Source organism: Pholis gunnellus (genome assembly GCF_910591455.1).
Source record: "Pholis gunnellus genome assembly, chromosome: 16".
In the NCBI taxonomy this organism is placed as follows: Eukaryota; Metazoa; Chordata; class Actinopteri; order Perciformes; family Pholidae; genus Pholis; species Pholis gunnellus.
The window spans coordinates 18,328,354-18,347,421 of NC_136543.1; the positions used below are offsets into that span (position 1 = coordinate 18,328,354).

The following is a 19,068-nucleotide window of genomic DNA, read 5'->3' on the forward strand; positions in this document are numbered from 1 at the left end:
CTCTGTCTGCACAGCACAAATACAGTCACAGATCAAATATGACCTTTACTAAGCTGCTGGGAGGAGTTGGCACAGCGGCCATCTCAAGGACGTCCCTTTGATTCAACAGATCGCATCACGGCGTAGAGCCAGCGGATTTTAAGTTGTGTGCACAAGTGAAAGGGGAACGCAAGGGTCGTACAATTCGATTCAGCAAAAGCCAGGCGATCGGTTTACATATTTAGCTTACAGATAGGAGACATTAACTATTAAAAAAACAAATCAAAATGTGTATTATAAAATGAATCCTTTCCCGTCTTTATTATACAGTACAGTACATGTGTCTTTGCAATACTTACAATATGCTACTATTTTAAAATATCTTAGCACCAATTCATGAAGAAATAAAAAAGGGGGGAAAACAGAATAATACATTTTAGTTAATGGGTTAAAACGCATTTGTAATGGTTCAAATCATGAATAATTTAGCAGTATAACTAAACATAATAAGCAGTATGTTTGCTTGTATGCATTACAACACTTTTGATCTGTGCGCAGCAACTTATCACACACGATAACAACGTTTATTGGTGACTGTAGCAAACATTAACATTAAGGGCATTACTGATATGGTTCAATTGTTCAATAATAAACCTTTGACAATGGAGCAGCAAACAGACATCTCACATGGTATGATACCATTGAAAGAACAGGTCATTTATTCCACACTTTATTCTGAAACTTACTGTAAATTTGACCATTGCATTTCATGCTCCTCTTTACCAATTTGATGAAAGGAGACATAATGTGATGCAGCTACAAATATTTGCGAAAGTATGATGATGATTTCTCAAAGGCAGAGCTGGTTTGAAGGCAAGAAACATGTAATTGGTTGAGTTAAATCTCAGACGTACTGCAACTGTGTAGTTTGGTTTTTGGAAAACCAGCTTGTTAGCCTAGCTTGCCAAGTTATTTTAAACCATTTTTAGGTATAGTGCAAGCTAGTAACTCCAATCTGCTGAATCCTTAACCTCAGTCATTTCCATTTATTTGGTTTTTACTTTGAGACGACACATTGCCTTTGGCATATACCACTACAAAGCCAACTTTATTAAAAAACAACATTCAATTACTATAGTTTGAGTACAGCCCATGTTAACAGGCCACTGTCCACAAGCGGCAAAAAGTGAAAGTTGCAGGATAATGTTGATTGTTAGATGTGCCATATACGAGATTGGCAGCATGTCTATTGCCTCTCGATGGCTATCAACATGGGGGGCGGCTGAGCCGGTAGCTCGCAGCTAACGGTGCTAAGAGCGCTATCGGTGAAAACAACAGCAAGTGCCGTGATCAGCGTTTCCCTGAGGGGCAACCCGGGGGCGGGTGCTACGCCTCTGCTACGACACCGTCGGCTATAACTGCTGTACGAGTGCAGCGCAGCGGTGGCCTTGAGCTAGCCTGTGGGACCTATGCACTGAACGCATGCACCGCCGGCCATGTCAACACACGGAGGGACTACGACTTCATTCTCTGCTCCGGTAAACATTACTCTCCACTATATCTTTACATGGAAGATAGTCGTTACATCAATTTAGCAAGGGTGCATTTTATTGCTTCTGAATTCAACTTTTCATTTGAAGAATGTCCTTTTTCTTCTTTTAACATATTACATAGTGTTGCTTTAACTCTACAAATGAAACGCCTCCTGCCTCCACAGCAGCCAAGAAACATCGATCAGACAAAAAAAAACTCCATTCAGCTTTACCGACATCTTCAATACTAAGAACTTCCATTAGGTAACCTGAGCAAAAGATGAGGAGTATGACTGATCCATATAGTGATGAATGTGTTTGTCCTGGCAAGCTCTCATAACATTTCTATATTCTCTTCTTGAAGATTGCTCCCCCACATCCCTTTTTAGTGTGTATTGATGCGTTTCTTCATGTTTGTGAAAGGAAGACAAATGTGATACCTTTAGTGGAGGTTATTAAATAAGTTCAAGATGACCAGCACCTCTGAGGTTTTGGGAGAGGTGTGATTGGTCCATGAGGGGCGTAAAGGCAACACATCTTTCAAAAGGTTACCACGACGGTCTGGTCATCAGGATGCAAGGAAGCAACTCTCCAATTTGAGTTTCTAGGGGGACGAATAAGAAAAGCGATGTCTTTTCAGAGCGGGGCCGAGCTGCCCGGACGCTTTAATAGGCCTCACCGAACAGAAGGGAAGTGACACGTTAAGAGAAAGCGGTGCGAAACAGGCAGCTTTTCAAGAAAGGTAAACAAAGGCTGCAATTAAAGCACCTCCTCAAAGCCGTTTACTGCTCAAGTCTTTGATAATGAGCAGAGCCACTTCATCAAACACAAAAGTACAAATCTATCAATGACATTTCTTCCTGTCTCGAACTTCCACCTTTAAAACTCAGGTTTAATAATCATCCCGAGGGTTAGCTTGGCACAAATCATGGCATATAGGAACTACGCGTACACGTCATGTTATTACTGTTTAGGACAGATGTTTTGGAATGAAAGTCTGCAAATCGCTCCAAAAGCTTGAAACAGCATTGCCGAGGCCGGCTCTAATGTACGAGTTGTGACAGAGAGGTAATATCTTCTGCCTCTGCTTTGTTCCCAGAATAAAATCTTGTTTCGTTTATGTCTAAATAAATCAGACGGGTTTAGAAATTGATTTGTTTAAGGGGGGAATTTGATTTTGACGCCTGTTTTGGGGTGCCAATAAGATCTGAAACAAGGCTACGTGAGAACACTGCTACCAGCTTAGAGGCAGTAAGAGCAGGACAGTGGTCATCCATCGCTCTCCACACACTCACTCATTAACACTCCTCCTGCACAGAATTGAGATTGTCCCTCACACCGTCTGTCCGCCCCAATTCCCATCACACAGATAATTCCCCTGACTGAGTCATTACCTCGCAGAGGATCCTGAGCAAGAGAAGAAGTGAGTGAGCAGTAACTGACATCTATTGCTCGACATAGAACAGTGTGGGCCGTGAATGGTAACTGATGCAAAATGGTGCGAGGCATAACAAATACAAATAAAAGCCTGTGGTGCAGACACATTCCTGCAAGAAAACGCCTAGCTGAACTTTTGAGATAATTACTGATGAAAAGATACAATATCAGACTCCCAAATCTTCCCCACCGACGGGAGGTTCAAGAGGAGGGAATTGCATCGTCCTTGTTATCTCCCTATATATTTTACAGGAAGCATGCAAGTGAGAAAAAAAACTGTTTAGCTGCCCTCTCTACCCCGTATTTAATGTGAAAATCCCCATCCTTCCCAAGCTTCTTACCAAAAATAAACAAAAAAACAAAGAATCTGACCGGCAGCACGTGTTGCTTCAGCCCTCCATACTGAGGTCATCTTAAAAAAAGAAAAGTTCTTGATTCAGACCAAGTTCATAAATACAGCTGGACTTCAAGCTCGTTGTGTCCCTTCTCTCTTAAGTCCCCTTGACATTCTTGGTGTGGGGTCTTTGTGCCAGGCTGGCGTAGTAGGCACACTGGGTGGGGTCACACTGGCCGGTGGGACCCGGAGGTCCGTTTTGACCGTGGGGGCCGGGGTTTCCTGGCTCTCCCTGGGCTCCGGCTTGGCCTGGGCCTCCGTCTTTACCATAACCGGGCAGACCGGCTGGACCTAAAGCAGGAAGAAGAACAATTTGAGGCTCCAAATCTGGTGAAACCAACCTGAGAAGAATGAATACAGTAAGTAAGAGGACTGGTTGTCACCTATCGCGCCAGAGGGTCCTTGCTCTCCTCTTTCGCCGACACCAGGTTCTCCCTTTTCTCCTCTTGTTCCTTTGTCACCTGGAAATTCAGAAAACAGGAGCCACATTAGCCGTTATATTCATTAGTCAACCAATTTTAACAGCCTTGAGCATTACTGTATGTTGACATTCATGACACATGAATGGACTGGAATATCAGGCATGTTCTTATCAAGTCTGTGAAAATGACTTGAATGACACCAGTTGAGTTCAATAAGCTTGACTCCATAGCATTTTACATGGAATTGATGCAATACAAACAGGGCTTGTTGGGCTAATCTGTACAAAAACTGCAGTGTAATAGAAATATGTTGTAGTTTTACGGGGATTATGTCCCGGACCATTTCTTTGCCAGGCACAGCCACTTCCTGGAGTCTCTGCTGGGTGTCTGGCAACCTCACAGTCACAACAGGATTTAAATAAATCACTGTGGCAGGCCAAGACAAAGTCTTGGCGCATTCAGTGTACAGACATCTAACTCTCTGGACAAATTAGTTTTTCCCAAAATGTAAAACTACATCCGTCAGATACAAATGTTCTTTATGTCCTCTCTGATCTCTGGATCTTTGTTAGACGGCCTTATATGAAGTAAATGGTATTTTTCACTGCCAATACAGAAAGTGATTTCTTTGACAAAACTGTCTTGGAGGCATCAAGTTGGACCAATCTGAGAATTGGAAAGTAGTAAACACTGTGGAAATAGTAAAGGAACAAAAACACATTCAAAAAGGACATGCACAGGACGTAATAATACTGCCAAAAGTCTCTGTCCTACCTTTAGGGCCCATGGGTCCCCTGGATCCTTCTCCGCCATTTTGTCCGGGCATACCAGGCTCTCCGGGGGGGCCAGGTCGTCCAGAACTGCCGTCCTTACCTGAAGGGCCTGGAGCTCCTGGACGGCCAGCTGTGCTCTTCACATGGGCTGGCTGGAACTGAGCCATGAGGTAAGCCATTTTGGCTGGACACAAAAGCAAAAGTTATTTGCTCACACTTTCATGAATTTAGATACATTTTAGGAACATAAATGACACCATTATATCTACTTTCAGAAATATAGTCTCACCAACTATTTAGGCCCTATCCGTTGGGTGAAGCTCTACATATGCTATCCTTTAGTATTCCTACCAAACTGTTCCAGTCCAGCTTCCTGTTCCTCTCTCACAGGAATAATCAATATCTCTGCTTTAAAAACAGCTTTGGTGAAACCTCTTAAACCGCTTAAGAAGCCTTCTAGACATCTCAAACAGTCATTTTTTTTAGAAGACACAGAGAAGATTGTATATCAGCAACTACATGATCATCTGAATAATAGTAATATATCAGATAAACTCCAGCTAACTATGGGAGCAGCGATAGCGCTGGAACGGTGTTATTAAAGGAAGTAAATGATTTAGGAATATTGAGTGATTCAAACTAGTCTTTGTACTCGATTTGAGCACTGCATTTGATACCGTTGATCATGGAATGGGTAGCTCTGGCACAGAGTTTGACAGGTTTCCCTCATACTTGTTTCGTTAGTTTAGGTAACTTAATCTCACAGACATTTGATGTTGAATATGGAGTTCCTCAAGGAAGCGTTTTGGTCCTATTCTTTTTTTCCCTCTGGGCAACATCATTAGTCACCATAATGTCAGACATCACTATTATGCTAACGACACACAAGTGTGTATCTCTGTTCAACACAACAGCTCTTTTGAGGAATACACTTTTTTAAGAAATTAGCAGAAAACCAAAAATCATCTCGTAAGGTCACAATTAATTCAGACCGCAACCAGAATCATTATGATCGATACAAAAAAACAAAACAGAGACTGCATCTCATTTTATGTTCCAACAATAAAACTGTGGAACTCTCTCCCTTTAGATCTTAGACTTATTCTCTTTGATTTGGCTTTTAATGTGGGTTAACTTTAATGATAAAGAGGCACACGTAAACCATCCTTTTGAGCTGTAAACTGAATATAACATGATCAACGCTGGTCTTAATATTGACATTTTTTTTACAAATGTATTAAAATCTGTATTTCATGGGTTTGAAAATGGCTCAACGCGCCATCTACTGTTACAGATCAACGCTGTACTTTGCAGAACAATGCTGACTTAGACTCAAACGGTCGGGATTTATCCATGTCATGAAAGACACCCACTGAGGAACTCCTGCCTCACACATCCAGCACTCCCCATCCCCTCACCCCCCCCCTCACCCCTGCTCAGGCCCACTTTTTGTTGTGCATTTTTCAAAACTATGCAGTGGGTGGTTTTCATGTATTGTTTTTGTTTTGTTTACCCGTTTTGCGAAACCCTTTTGGCTGCATCTTTGCATGCAATGTGCTACACAAATTATTATTATTATTACTTAAATTTCAAACTACTCTGTTAAGGTTATCTTGAGGTCGACATGGAAAGGTGACAGACAAAGAGAAATCGCCTCCTCACCATCTAATTGTTTCGCCAGCTCCTCCTGGATGAGTCGTCTCATCTGCTCCAGTGATACCGACTCTCCCTGAGACATGAGATATGGTAAATCATTAACTCAATTATTGATGCCTGAATATAAATAATCTGTGAATATTTTTGTGGCATCAACAACAAAGCTTTCAGGGCTATGACTCACTCTTTGGCCTGGAAGGCCGGGATTTCCTGAAGTTCCTTGTGGCCCCGGACCTCCTAATTCTCCTGGTGGTCCAGACATGCCCATCATCCCCGTGTGGCCCTTTCTGCCGGGGGGTCCAGGGTTTCCAGGCATGCCTGGATCTCCTGATTGTCCTTTATCTCCCTTCACACCTGAATCTCCCTGGATCAGATGACAGCAATTGTACATTTTCAGACTTGAAGAACCTCCAAAATAACTGGATTATAATTATAATAATTACTGTTAATTAACCATTTATCACAGAATGAAGCAATGTAGACAATTTCTGCCATTTAAACTCCTCATATATATATATTTGTATACATTAAGCATCTTCTCTTAAAAAGTCAGAATCTGATAATTATGATTGTGAAATTCTAAAGGCACTTTTTTTGTTCTCCAAACATCCATCAGGGACATTTTTTCTGAATGGATCAGAGATTTGAACTCCACAACTTGTAGCAGTGTGAGTTATGATGTCTGTGTGTTATGAATCATTTGCTCAGTTGTGTCAATCCGGTGACAGGTTTGTATCTATTAGGAGCACATTATCATTTTGCTTCTCTAGAACTCGCCTTCTCTCCTTTGAGGCCACGATCACCAACTCTGCCTGGCATCCCCTAAAAAAACACCAAAAACAGTGGATGTGAGCAAGAAATCTGTATGTATTATATTATAGTATGTCAGCATTGGTTCGATGAGGTCCTTACCTGTTTACCTTCTGGACCGATCGGACCAGGTGGACCCTGGAAATCCAGATAAAAGTCAACATTACCCACAGCCGGTCATATTTGTAAGCTGCAAATAATCTTGGAATAAAAATGTTACAAATCTACCACTCACCGCGGGGCCTTTAGGCCCACTAAAGCCTGGTAATCCTGGGTTGCCGGCCTCTCCCTTGTCTCCTCTAAGACCCTGTGGGACAGCAGAGACATGGCCGCTCGTCACACGGCACACACATGGCATACTGAACTTGTACTCTAAAAGCCTCGCTCATTACTGTGGATTCAGTCAGGATTAATATTTTGCTTCTTATCAACATGCAGCAGTGCCCCGGATAAAAATCTCATAAAGCAATCTTGCGGTGAGACATGCCAGCTTGAACAGTTTAATATCCATATTTACAGGGCACATGGAGGCCTGAAGAACAGCAGGTGATGGCAACCACAGAGTGATTTGAACTAAAGCAGAGTTAGCCTAATAAAACTAGAAAGTTTGGCAATATTACAACAGTTTCAGCTTCCCTTCACGTCACCGGTCCATGTCAGATCAGACTTTAAGGTGATTGATTGTGAATATTGTAAATGAACACGCCACTTCCTGTCTGTCTCGTCTCCTTTAACCTTATACTCCAATCAGGAAGCTCTGCTCTCAAAATAGAGGGCTCCTATTGCTCCCCAGACTCACAGGGTTGTTCTCAGTTTCAATGTATAACATAAAGCTACAAGAACAATATAAATATGCTTCTTTTTGAGCTTCTTGTGTGTTTGTAAAACCTGTCTTCTGTCCAGGTTTCATGGTTGAGAGGAGCTCTTGTGCCTCAGGCTCTTGCTCTACGAGCGACCCCTGAAAGCTGAGATTCATCTGTTGTATCTGTTCACATTCTACGTATCGTCCTGTCATACGGATTGCCTATACTGTGATTTTATTATTATGTTGGTCTATTTTTGTACATGACATCTGTTGCGCGTCTGTCCCTCGTGGGAGAGGGATCCCTCTTCAGTTGCTAATCCTGAGGTTTCTTCCATTTTTCCCTGTTAGAGGGTTTGTTTAGAGAGTGTTTCCTTATCCGAAGGGGGGGGGGGGGCGTCATAAAGGACATATGGTGACGTAAGCTGTACAGATTGTAAAGCCCCCGAAGGCAAATTTGTGATCTTGGGCTGCTTTACATATAAACTTGACTTACATTGGTTGGAAGGAGTTTATTAATGCTTGCAGAATGTTTCACTTTCTCTTTTTTTATCTCCACTTTTCTTATTATTGTTGAACACACACACACACACACACACACACACTCTATCTCTTCTGCCTTTTTCCACTCACTGCATCATCCTCTCTCTGTGTGGCAAATTTGTCCGTCTGATAACACTTTTGGAAATATCAGATCCTGCCTCTACACAGCTTCACCCTGCACTGAAACCACTCTCTTCCTCCTCTCCCGACCCTTTCTGCATCTGGCTCCTGCCCTCCTCACCTCCTCCAGGCTATTTCTGGTAATCTGCTCCCCCTGCTGACTGATATCATGCACTCCTCTCTGATAGCCGGCTGCATATCGTCTGCCCTCGAGTTAGCAACGGTTACTCCTTCTCCCAAGAAACCGTCCTCCAGCCCACGGACCAGTGTGCAGCTCCGTCTATTTCTGTCCAGAACACATTTTGTTTGCGAATGATAGCAAGACATCAAATTAAGAATTCTCCTCACTCACAGGTCTCACTATCTCCGTCTACATTTTATATCTGTGACATATCTGTTATAGTGACCTCTGCCTCCTCATCTCCAGGCCCAAGTGCCAGTGTTAGCCTATAAACCCTGTAATCACCGAACCCTCGCTGACTTTAATTAGCCTCATCTTCGCGCTCAGCCAAATTAGTACACGGGCTCCAAAAGCTTTATAAGGACTGGGACAGCTCTTTAAAATGACATTTTACCGTGGCAGTTAAGTGCAAAGCTTCATATTTTTTACGAGTCGCATAAAAATATTCTAACATTAGCTTAATATGAACTACGGGGACTCAAACACTCGCTCGTTTCAAAGTAGAGCCGTCCTGAACCATCGCAGACGTACCTGGACCACACGGTACGTGTAGGCTGGGAATCTGTGGTTCGCTCCCGAACCCAGTCACCTGATCGATGCTGACTTTAAGCCTCATCTTAACCAAGGTAAACCCATCCTACCTGCCAACTCCTTGTGTCTGCTTTTGGGTTCTTACCTAGGACTAGAAATGCACCGATTGCGAGACCTAAAATTGGCAGCAAGGCTCCAGAATAACTTTTTTTTTACCAGTGTCCCAAAAAGTAATTTCAACCATCTTGAAGTCAGTGTACAAATTCTATATGTTATCCTTTTACACACAATTCATATGATTCAGAAATATAAACTGTAGTTTTGTTTGGTATATGTTCATTTGAACATTTCATTTTGTCATATGGATTGTCTATACTGTGATTTTATTTTGTTGGTGTATTCTGTCCGTCCTGGGAGAGGGATCCCGTCTTTAATTGCTCTTCCTGAGGTTTCTTCCATTTCTCCTGTTAAAGGCTCCGGGCTGGTTTCGATCGGTCCATCTCTACCTCAGACTGTATCCGTACCCATTGCAAGTGATGGGCCTCGCTTGTTACAGAGTTTAATTTGGGCTTTAACACATGTCTACAACACTGCGAGTTAGACAGGGACCGACTCCTCCTCTGTCTAAAACTACTCTACAGATTCAGCATCGCAGACCTAAATCAATGCAGCAGAAATGTCGTCTTTTTCAATTCCTCGTCAAAACCAAACACAAAAGGCTTTGAATACTGTAGTAGTAGAGTTCCCCTTTAACAACCGATGTCACGTATACAGAGTTGGGATGATAATTAAGCTCAAATTTACATTTATCAATAAAAGGAAACTCTGTTATGAATATGGAAAGTAGATGTCTATTTTCTCAAGCAAAATACAGATTGCCTTGCTCTTATGTTATACCAACACTGGGAGAAAATGTGCTAAATCTGCTGTTCAATGGCAACTCTTTATTTTATTTATTGATATTTGAAAATATTTACCCTTGGAATTGGTTCATTTTTCCATCAACGTAATTGCAATCTGTGCTCTGATATGTCAACTCCCTTAAACTCATCAAGGGGAAAGAGATGTTCCCACCCTGGTCAGCGCAACATTTACTCAAATCTTCCTTCACAATCTGACAGATCATCTCTTCTAGAAATACTTCAACACCCTCCTCTCGCCTTCATTTACATCCCTGCTTGCACACTTAGCAATGAAAATGCTACTTTTTTCCTAATTCCTCTTATCTATGCTATTCACTGCCCTTCTCCTTTAAATGTGTTCACTCTGTGTAACAAAGAACGTTGTTTGTACCGAGTGTTGTGGTGAAGTGTTTCGCTGTTTCACTATTGTTTGTTTGCACCGTTAGTCATCCAATTGTTGTTTTAAAGATAATGTACTAAATAGATAACTCACCGGAGTTCCAGGGAGACCTGATTTTCCTGATGGCCCTGGTTCACCTGGCTTGCCCTGGGATGCAAAGGGGGGGGGGGGGGGGGGGGGGGACACAGGATGAGAAAATTGATGTTGAAGGACAGCGAGAGGAACGACTTGAGTGCCTCTTCATGTCCATATCTATCTGTCTGCTTGACACCGGGCTGCTTCGTTCTTCTGTTTGTGTCAGACGGCCCTGCGAGTGATTGAAAATGACTCACCGCCTCTCCTCTTGGTCCACTAAGCCCTTCTCTGCCTGGAGGTCCCATAGAGCCCTGCCATAACAACAAAATAGACCCGTTATATTATGGCTTTCACATGCTGAAAAAGAGGGAACAGAAAGAACCCTGTATCATCTCCACGGCATGCTGAGAAGAAACCGCAGGCTTGATCACTTTCATCTTATTGGAAAACAGCCTCTGCTGTAGCAGCGAGCTAAATCTGAAGTCCTTCCTTTTTTGTGTGGAAGGAGTATGTAGGTGAGGAAAATATTCTTACTTTAGAAGATCTACTGTGAGAATAATCCATCTCCAAGCCCCACAGCTAGAGGATGAGTTCAAAAGCGTGAGTGTGTGTGTGTGTGTGTGTGTGTGTGTGTGTGAAGTGTTACATCCTGCGTCTAGACAAATGGGGGAATAAAATAGCTGCAGCCTTTAACTGTGTGCATGAAATGGATTTCAGTTTGTCATTTGGTGAAGATGAATTGCATAAAATTGTGTCAAAGGATCAAAAGCTGCTGCGGCTCATAAACGTACTCTGCTGCTAATGAAGCTCTCGTATTATAGAGACGTGATTAAATATTCTGCTGGAAACTTCGCGTTCTGTCCAAAACCGTTTTTTTAATCTCAGGAGTTTTGTCTGCATTCTCTCAATCAATGGAGGATTGGTTCCAGGCAGCAACAAAGATTATTCTCATTGTGACGCAGCCAGGAAGGGACGCTGCACAGAAAGGAACGGCAGATCGGATTTTAATAGGGAAGACAAACATCTTCTGTGGGGGCATGTGTATTACTGTTATAATGAAAATGCATGAGTGAAAGCTAGAGGCGTTTTTAAAGTTAGTTCTCTGTATTGTAGTATACTGAATGCAGTCACTTTATTGCACCTATTTGTTTCTGTGTGTGTGTGTGTGTGTGTGTGTGTGTGTGTGTGTGTGTGTGTGTGTGTGTGTGTGTGTGTGTAAAGGAGATAAATATTGAGGGAACTGCAGATTGAAAATACTAAATTGCATTTTTCCTTCAGGAATTCATAATTTTGACGAGTATGGCGCACAGCGCTCTCAGAAAGTATCAGGTATGTATGAAGGAAACAAAAAACATTTAAAGTAGAGTTACAATAGGAATGTTAATAATAATAAGATATATTTAATTATTCCGTTATTATGGAGTGCACATGAATTAATTTCACTTGTTCATTAGATACTTACACACTAACACTAACCAATAATTAACACGTGTGTAATGTTGAACTTACATCTTTCCCAGGTTTGCCATCGCGCCCAGATGATCCAGGCTTTCCGTCTTCTCCCTGTTTGGCACAGAAGAAAAACAAGTTCACTAAATAAGAGAAACCTGACGGCTGATTAGCTGCTGTTACAAGAGCTTATACAGTGTCACTTCAGCAGCACATGCATGGTTAACATTACCTGCAGAATATGTAATGTTACAGGTGGAGTTTCATTAAAGTAAGCTTGCTGACAATGTTCGGCTTACGATGGTTCCATGTAAGCCAGCCAGCCACACAGTCCTCTACATTTCCTGGACAATGTCCAGTCTCATTATCATATAAGCATTAAAAGCTTATGTTTCCTTTTGAGATCCATTTTAATTATTCAGCTAAATATTTCCCTATACTGCTTTTTTTCAGTTTAGCGCTCCATAAGTTGGTCTTTTTTTACTACTTATTCTACTTACAGTAGTCTCTGTATGGATGCTTACATGCATGTATGTTTATCCCTGTATTTTAACTTTGCACTATTTTATGTCTTAGATTACTATTTTTGTCACTGTGTGATTTTTATTTTATTTTACAAGGATCGTTGGAGGGAGCCTGCAGATTGAAGATTTTCTTCGCCAACAAGTGCTTCTTTAATTGTAGTAATTGCTTCATATAGGACAATAAATAACAGATTTAGGGCAGACTTTAGATCTACAGAGTTAGTCATGAGAATCTATGACACCTCTACATTGTACTGAGGTGCAGTGCTAAATCTGTACCTCTAATTGTGTACAGTGTGTCAACTTTCAATTTCCTGAATAATAGTGACCATCATTTCCGTATGACTGACATTTAGTGACGGTAATTATGAGCAGTGAAGGGCAATTTTCGGTGCGTCTATGGAAACACTTTACGGCTCCTCTAATAAGTCGTCTAATGTCCGTGTGGCAGCGCGGGCTGCAGAGCTGAGAGGCTGCCCGCCACGCCGCGGCTCAGTCAGCGTCGTCTGTAATGAGCCGTGCTATTGGTCACGGTGCTGTGGCAGAACCTTTCCTGTGGGTGTGTGCCGAGCGAGAGACAAAGCAGCAGGTGCAGCGGTTCTCTCGGAGAAGGTGTTTTCAACAAAAAAAAGACAAAAGTGTCAGACGCATCTTGAAATCGCAGTGCGGCATGCCAAACGCTGACTGTGAGCTATTCCAACTGCAGTTAATAGTTCCAGTTATGGCTCTTGAGCAAAGGCAGTTATCTTTCTAAATGCATAATTTATACTATACTTCCCAAAATTTTATGTTCCTCTGTTCTTTTGTGAAGGTGCCAGTTTTCGAATCCAAGAATACTGATACGAGCAGAGAATGTTCTGCCAAATTGATCACATGGGTGTCTCCTTGTCTTGTGTTTTTTTATGTGCCATTTTTGTGTGTCATTTGATGAAAATAATTGACATAATTCCAATTGTGTGGTACATTGTGTGATAAAATTTATTTGTCAAACCTTCATGGAGGACATCTGACTGCATTAGACCTGTAGAGAGTCTAGAACTCAATCAGATCCCAATAACTGTCCCAGCATGCAGCACCATTGACTTGTTGTCTGGTCATCAAAATAGAGCAAAAACACTGTCGCCTATCATATACTAAACTGCACCAGGGGAAGGTTTTCTGCTCTTCCATACAGACTCACATTCTCAGGGTGAAATGTTTAAATTGAACACTGCCGTCACAAAAAGTAGAAGCTTTCACTGCTTGGTCTTGTCAAAGGAAAAGTAAATAGAAATTACTGCTTTTTGCTCTTGAAATCCTAAGTATTGTGTTTTTTTATTAATCATGGCATTGCAAACATTTGATTCAAATTTCACCAATATGTGAAATTTACTTTGACGAGGTAAAGAGAGTAAGTTCCAAGTCTTATAAACAGTCCAACACCACACCGAAAAAAAGCTACTATTTAATATATGCTACATCTACATGTGGTGATGCTCATTAGGCAGGAAAATAGTGCCAAAGATGAATAAGTCTTTTTTTCAGAAAGAAAACATTGTGGTTTTTGCAAATTGACCTGTTCAAATGCACGAAAAGCACTAACCTTAGGTCCTGGACCTCCAGGTTCTCCTCTGTGGCCCTTAAAGCCCTGCATAGGAAAAGAGACCGCAGTGAATCAGTCACAGCAATTTGCTCTGCCAGCCGGCTTCATCAGATCCGTTTACTGCTGGTGACTTACCGGGAGTCCCCTGAGCCCCGAGTTTCCTTGTGGTCCAGGCTCACCTTGCTTGCCCTGAGATGAAAACAAAAATTGTTACAGCATCATTGTCTGGCCATGTTTTACTATCACAAGATGTGTTGTGGCTCACGCTCCATGTACTCTTTGGATCACTGACGAACATCTTCATCTACTTACAGACTCTCCTGGTTCACCTGGTCTGCCGTCTTTTCCCATTTTCCCAAGCTGACCCTGCAGATCAATGAAATCTTTAATTTACTTTCTGCAACCGTTAAGACCTACCATTGCATTTACAACTCAAGACTATTTACACCACAGTACAGGAACTGTGTGCATATTCATGATGCTGTACATCCAATCATTTTTCTTACGATCAAGCCGGGAAGACCCGGTGGTCCCTGGATTCCTTTGAGGCCCTCTTTGCCCTAGAAAACAAACAAACACAAACAGGTCAATGTCACGGAGGAAAAAGAAATGATGAATGGCCACTATTACCACACGGGCTGGCTGACCTACATGGTGGAGGGAGGAGGTTTGTACAGTAATGACACATGGGTAATAAGTTTCTTAGGGGAAAAGTACATAGAGTGCAGCCTGACCTTTTCTCCAGGGGACCCCGGGGGGCCGACGGGGCCGGGCTGTCCATCGTTACCCTGAAGAGGAAAGAGGCAGAGTCAGTGGAGGTCAACCGAAATAGAAAGAATGAGTGTGGGACAAAATCCAATACGAATGGGCCTGTTTACAAAACGCTTAAAGTATTTAGACCATTTCGAGTGCATGTAGTGGAAAGAAATAACTTACAGGTGTGCCCATCAAGCCAGCGGTACCTGGATGACCGGGGGGTCCTGGGTGACCCTGTAAATGCAGAAAATAATAATTTGATTCACAGCAGACAATATTTCGCTGAACATTTTATTAAACAAGGAGAGAGTGGAGGAAATTAGTGAGACTCATGAGTCATAACGACATAGATACCTTGTCTCCTTTTTCTCCGGGGCCTCCTGGGGGTCCTCGATCACCTTTAATACCCTGTGGTGAGAAAGAAAGAAAGAAAGACTTTAAGAAATGTCACATTTCAAGAGGAAAGCATCCATCTGAAAAACTATTTGTCAAAGATATTTAAATTATTACAAAGGAGGAGAATGTAGCAATAGCTATGTTGTTTCAGAAACACAATTCAATACCTTGTTTTAGTGGCGCTAACCTAAACCTTGTGAGGTTAAAGAAAAATGTTGACAAAGGCAACTAATTAGCATTTGGCCCTTTGGGAGCAATAAGGGCGCAGTTAGTGCGCTAACTTGCCTTTCCTCCGTCGGTTCCAGAGGGCCCTTGAGCTCCGGCTGTTCCCGGCGGGCCCTGTAACGACACAGCAGAGCATCAGTCTCTGTCCGGGCAGACCGGGCCGAGCGCCGGCACCAGGTTCTAATCGTTCACTGCTGCCCCCAGAGAACGCCCAGCTAATGATGCGGACAGAGCCTCTCCATCCGTCACGCCAACTGTGGCTGATGATGATAAACGTGGAGCACGGACCTCGTGCCTCACTTAGGACTAATATGGTGGAGACACACACTTTATAATACTCGTTTAAAGATGAGCCATAGTCTTTACAGTACAGCAGAGGTGAGGTTATGTTTGGATATTAATGACTGTTGTCCTACTTGGTAACCATCTTGACCGTTTTTCCCCGGAGGTCCAAGTTGTCCTTTGTCCCCTGGGACTCCTGGGAGACCGGGTGGTCCAGCTGGACCTGCGGGGCAGTCTGAGCAAACATCCTATAAGATGGCAGAGACATGTTTGTGATGAAGTGATCCCTCTCAGGATCAAAGCATAAAAGACTTTTTCTCACTGAAGAGGGACGGAAATGCTCCTTACCTTCAGATCTAGGTCAGAGAGGTCTGCTGCCTTCCCCTGAGAGACGGGGAATAAAAGAGTTAATCCAGAGCGCTTCAATTACTGAATCAATTGGGCCAGATGTTAAAACCAGGCCAGTCATTTTCAGCAGCCTAAAGAACATTCATTACAAACCAGTATCTCAGACAATACTGATTGTTCGCTGCCAATTTCTGTACTTACAGGATCTCCTGGTGATCCCTTGTCTCCCGGCCTTCCTGGTAAACCCTGCGTTTGGTGCAAAGGCAAAACAAATTACATTCTCTGACGATTTTAGAACCCTAAAGTGCTCCATATGCAAATACATAAATGAGAAATAAAAAATCATATTATGATAAAATACAGACAGAAAAAAAATATTCTGACTATCAAGGCCGGCAGATCAGACCCAGTCATGTGATGTGTGTGGCTGTTTTAGTCTGAGTAAGCAAACAGTCACTTTGGGTCTCCATAGCTATGGAAGCATGGATCTCATAGTAATGCAACTGTATAAAATGATGTATCCATTTATCCATTTATTCATTCGTTCATTTATTTATTGATGGACTCACATTATGTCCTGCTGGGCCCTGAGGACCGGCGACTCCTGGCAGACCCCTGATGCCCTGGAACCCGGATAAACAGATATTAGAGAAACACCTTTTATACAAACAGATTCAATATCAATCTTTAGAAAATTATTTACCGCAGCTCCAAGGTCCCCATTATTTCCCGGAGGCCCCTACAAAAAAAAAAGAAAAGAAACGTGGCACATTTCCAAATATGTAAATAAATGCAATGGAGGAAATGATGTGACACTGGTTAGCATCGACGCTCGTACCGGTTGTCCCACTTTGCCTTCTCCTGCAGAACCCCTGTCCCCGGGTGACCCTGGTTCTCCTCGCGACCCGGTTTGGCCCTGAGAAAAACAATGAAATGAATTGACTTCACCCCTTTAGATAATGTCAGCTCAGCGGTAATGTTTGGCTGAGAGCCTCTCTTAGCCAAGAAAGTGTCACATTCGGCGATGCCCTCTGATCCCAGAAATACCACCTGTTTTCAATCTGTGATCAAAAAAAAAATAAGAAAAATACAATCAGCAGCTGACATTTTGGTGCTCAGAAGACAAAACAGCGTCGGTGATGAGGGTGAGCGACTTGACACCATAAATCCAGCAAATGCCGCTGTCCAGCCTCTCCCGGTCTGTGGCCCTGACATCTAGCTCTTCAAGGCAAAGAGCCGGTCATTATCACGCCAATGGTCACAGTGCAGTGGACATAGAAATTGCTTTTGCTGCTTTCAACAAAAATGAATTGTTCTCCTCATCCGTGCCAGAAAAACACATTAAAAAAAAAAACTCAGGCAACCTGCAAAGCTCTCACACACGTACATACGTTTCATGCTAACTTTAGAGTTACCTTTAGCCCCGGGGGTCCTTGAATTCCTTTTGGTCCCGGATCCCCCTGTAATACCACAAATGACATCAATCAAATTGCTCGCCACTCAAAGACAGGAATTATTATCTTCTGAATAAGTAATTCAGAGGTGAAAGTGTGCACGAGTTGCTGTTCTTCATGCACATAAGTGTAGCGAGGCCTCGGGGCCACACCTGGCAGCTGTAAAAACAAAAAAACAAGCAGAGCTGCTGTGAGCCAGATCTGCTGTGCTCCTGTGTTGCTTTAATGCGATATGTCTTAACAATGTTTTTTCCCCCTGTGTGCTCCTGCCTCGTCAGCAGGACGGCCACATGTCTGGGGTGAAAAATGATGAAGAAGCGTGTAGAATGTGCTACTCAGGCTCGTTTTCCTGCCTTACAGCCGCTCGTATCGTGTCAGTTACAGGCAGGGAGCTACAAGCAGAACACATGTGGAATACAAGAGACTGTTCACAGGCACATTAATGAGGTTCCTGTTGAAAGTGAACTGACAATCATGCATTTCCATCAAAAAAACATTTTTCATAAATCTATTTGTTGGCTCTTTCCCTTTAAATGCCCCTGACACCACTTGACTTAGTAGTAGTAGACAGTAGTAGACAAAGTAGTCCAAACATTATTCTGGAATGTTTGAAGTATAAACTGAAGTTATAAATACAACGTGACAGAAATAATATGTTCTTACACTTTGTCCATCTTTCCCCTTTCCTGGAGGTCCGGGGGGTCCAGTCAAACCGCCATCTCCGGGTGGGCCTGTGGGACCTGATTGTCCTGGTTTACCTGGTTCACCCTAAAAATAAATGTTACACAGAACTTAATGGTCTCTCAAGGCTACAGCAGCTCCACCTGTAGGTGGCTTATATACTCCTGAAACCTTTATTGTGTTCTGCTAGTTTCTATGTTATTCTCTGTGTGATACATTGTGATTGAAGTTGTGTTATTTATAATCACAGCACTGTACAGAAAAATGTATCACTGGTATAGGAATGGGTGAAATATCCGCCACTAGTCACCCTAACGGTGAACTGCACAGCAATGACATGATGGGAACAGAAACAAATCACACTTTTGTTCTTTTTTTTAAATCAGTAACTTGTGGAATAAGTCAAAGAAATGAAACAAAGAGAGCGAACAAAGAAAGTGAACGGGCCACGAGGGACAGCAGGGAGTGTTCTGAAACTCCACAGCTACGTGTAGCTGCTGCTGCTGCTTCAAGATAAAAAATGAATTCAAAGGCTTCTCCGCTGAAACAGTAACGGAGGACATACAGGGTCACACTCTCCTCTCTGCAGACTTATTTTCACTCTGAACATAGTCTGAATACTTTCAAAAGAACCTCTTCCACAAATATACCGATAGCTTTTTAAAAATAGGAGGCTGACCTTGTCTCCTCTCTGTCCGCCTGGACCGGGAGGCCCGATGATCCCCGGTATGCCCTAGAAGAAAGACAACAGGTAGTTCCATGCTGAAGTGATTCGTGGCTACTGATCACATTTCATTGTATAGTCACAGAAAAC

At 42.6% G+C, this 19,068-nt stretch overlaps 1 protein-coding gene across 1 annotated transcript in view; it reads right to left on the reverse strand.

Annotated features, from left to right (window-relative positions):
* Positions 1-304: 304 nt before the first annotated feature.
* col22a1 (collagen, type XXII, alpha 1) overlaps positions 305-19,068 on the reverse strand; it is a 44,620-nt gene continuing 25,856 nt past the window's right edge. Inside the window, exons 37-64 of the mRNA XM_079175713.1 lie at positions 18,934-18,987; positions 18,237-18,341; positions 17,535-17,579; positions 16,958-17,035; positions 16,823-16,858; positions 16,689-16,742; positions 16,321-16,365; positions 16,120-16,155; positions 15,906-16,019; positions 15,550-15,603; positions 15,223-15,276; positions 15,049-15,102; positions 14,847-14,900; positions 14,619-14,672; positions 14,425-14,478; positions 14,248-14,301; positions 14,113-14,157; positions 12,067-12,120; positions 10,815-10,868; positions 10,576-10,629; positions 7,239-7,310; positions 7,106-7,141; positions 6,971-7,015; positions 6,378-6,557; positions 6,200-6,266; positions 4,539-4,721; positions 3,726-3,803; positions 305-3,633 (exon numbers count right to left, since the gene is read on the reverse strand). Coding sequence (XP_079031839.1) covers positions 3,440-3,633; positions 3,726-3,803; positions 4,539-4,721; positions 6,200-6,266; positions 6,378-6,557; positions 6,971-7,015; positions 7,106-7,141; positions 7,239-7,310; positions 10,576-10,629; positions 10,815-10,868; positions 12,067-12,120; positions 14,113-14,157; positions 14,248-14,301; positions 14,425-14,478; positions 14,619-14,672; positions 14,847-14,900; positions 15,049-15,102; positions 15,223-15,276; positions 15,550-15,603; positions 15,906-16,019; positions 16,120-16,155; positions 16,321-16,365; positions 16,689-16,742; positions 16,823-16,858; positions 16,958-17,035; positions 17,535-17,579; positions 18,237-18,341; positions 18,934-18,987 — 2,007 coding nt within the window. The 3' untranslated portion in view covers positions 305-3,439. The remainder of the gene's footprint in view (positions 3,634-3,725; positions 3,804-4,538; positions 4,722-6,199; positions 6,267-6,377; positions 6,558-6,970; positions 7,016-7,105; positions 7,142-7,238; positions 7,311-10,575; positions 10,630-10,814; positions 10,869-12,066; positions 12,121-14,112; positions 14,158-14,247; positions 14,302-14,424; positions 14,479-14,618; positions 14,673-14,846; positions 14,901-15,048; positions 15,103-15,222; positions 15,277-15,549; positions 15,604-15,905; positions 16,020-16,119; positions 16,156-16,320; positions 16,366-16,688; positions 16,743-16,822; positions 16,859-16,957; positions 17,036-17,534; positions 17,580-18,236; positions 18,342-18,933; positions 18,988-19,068) is intronic.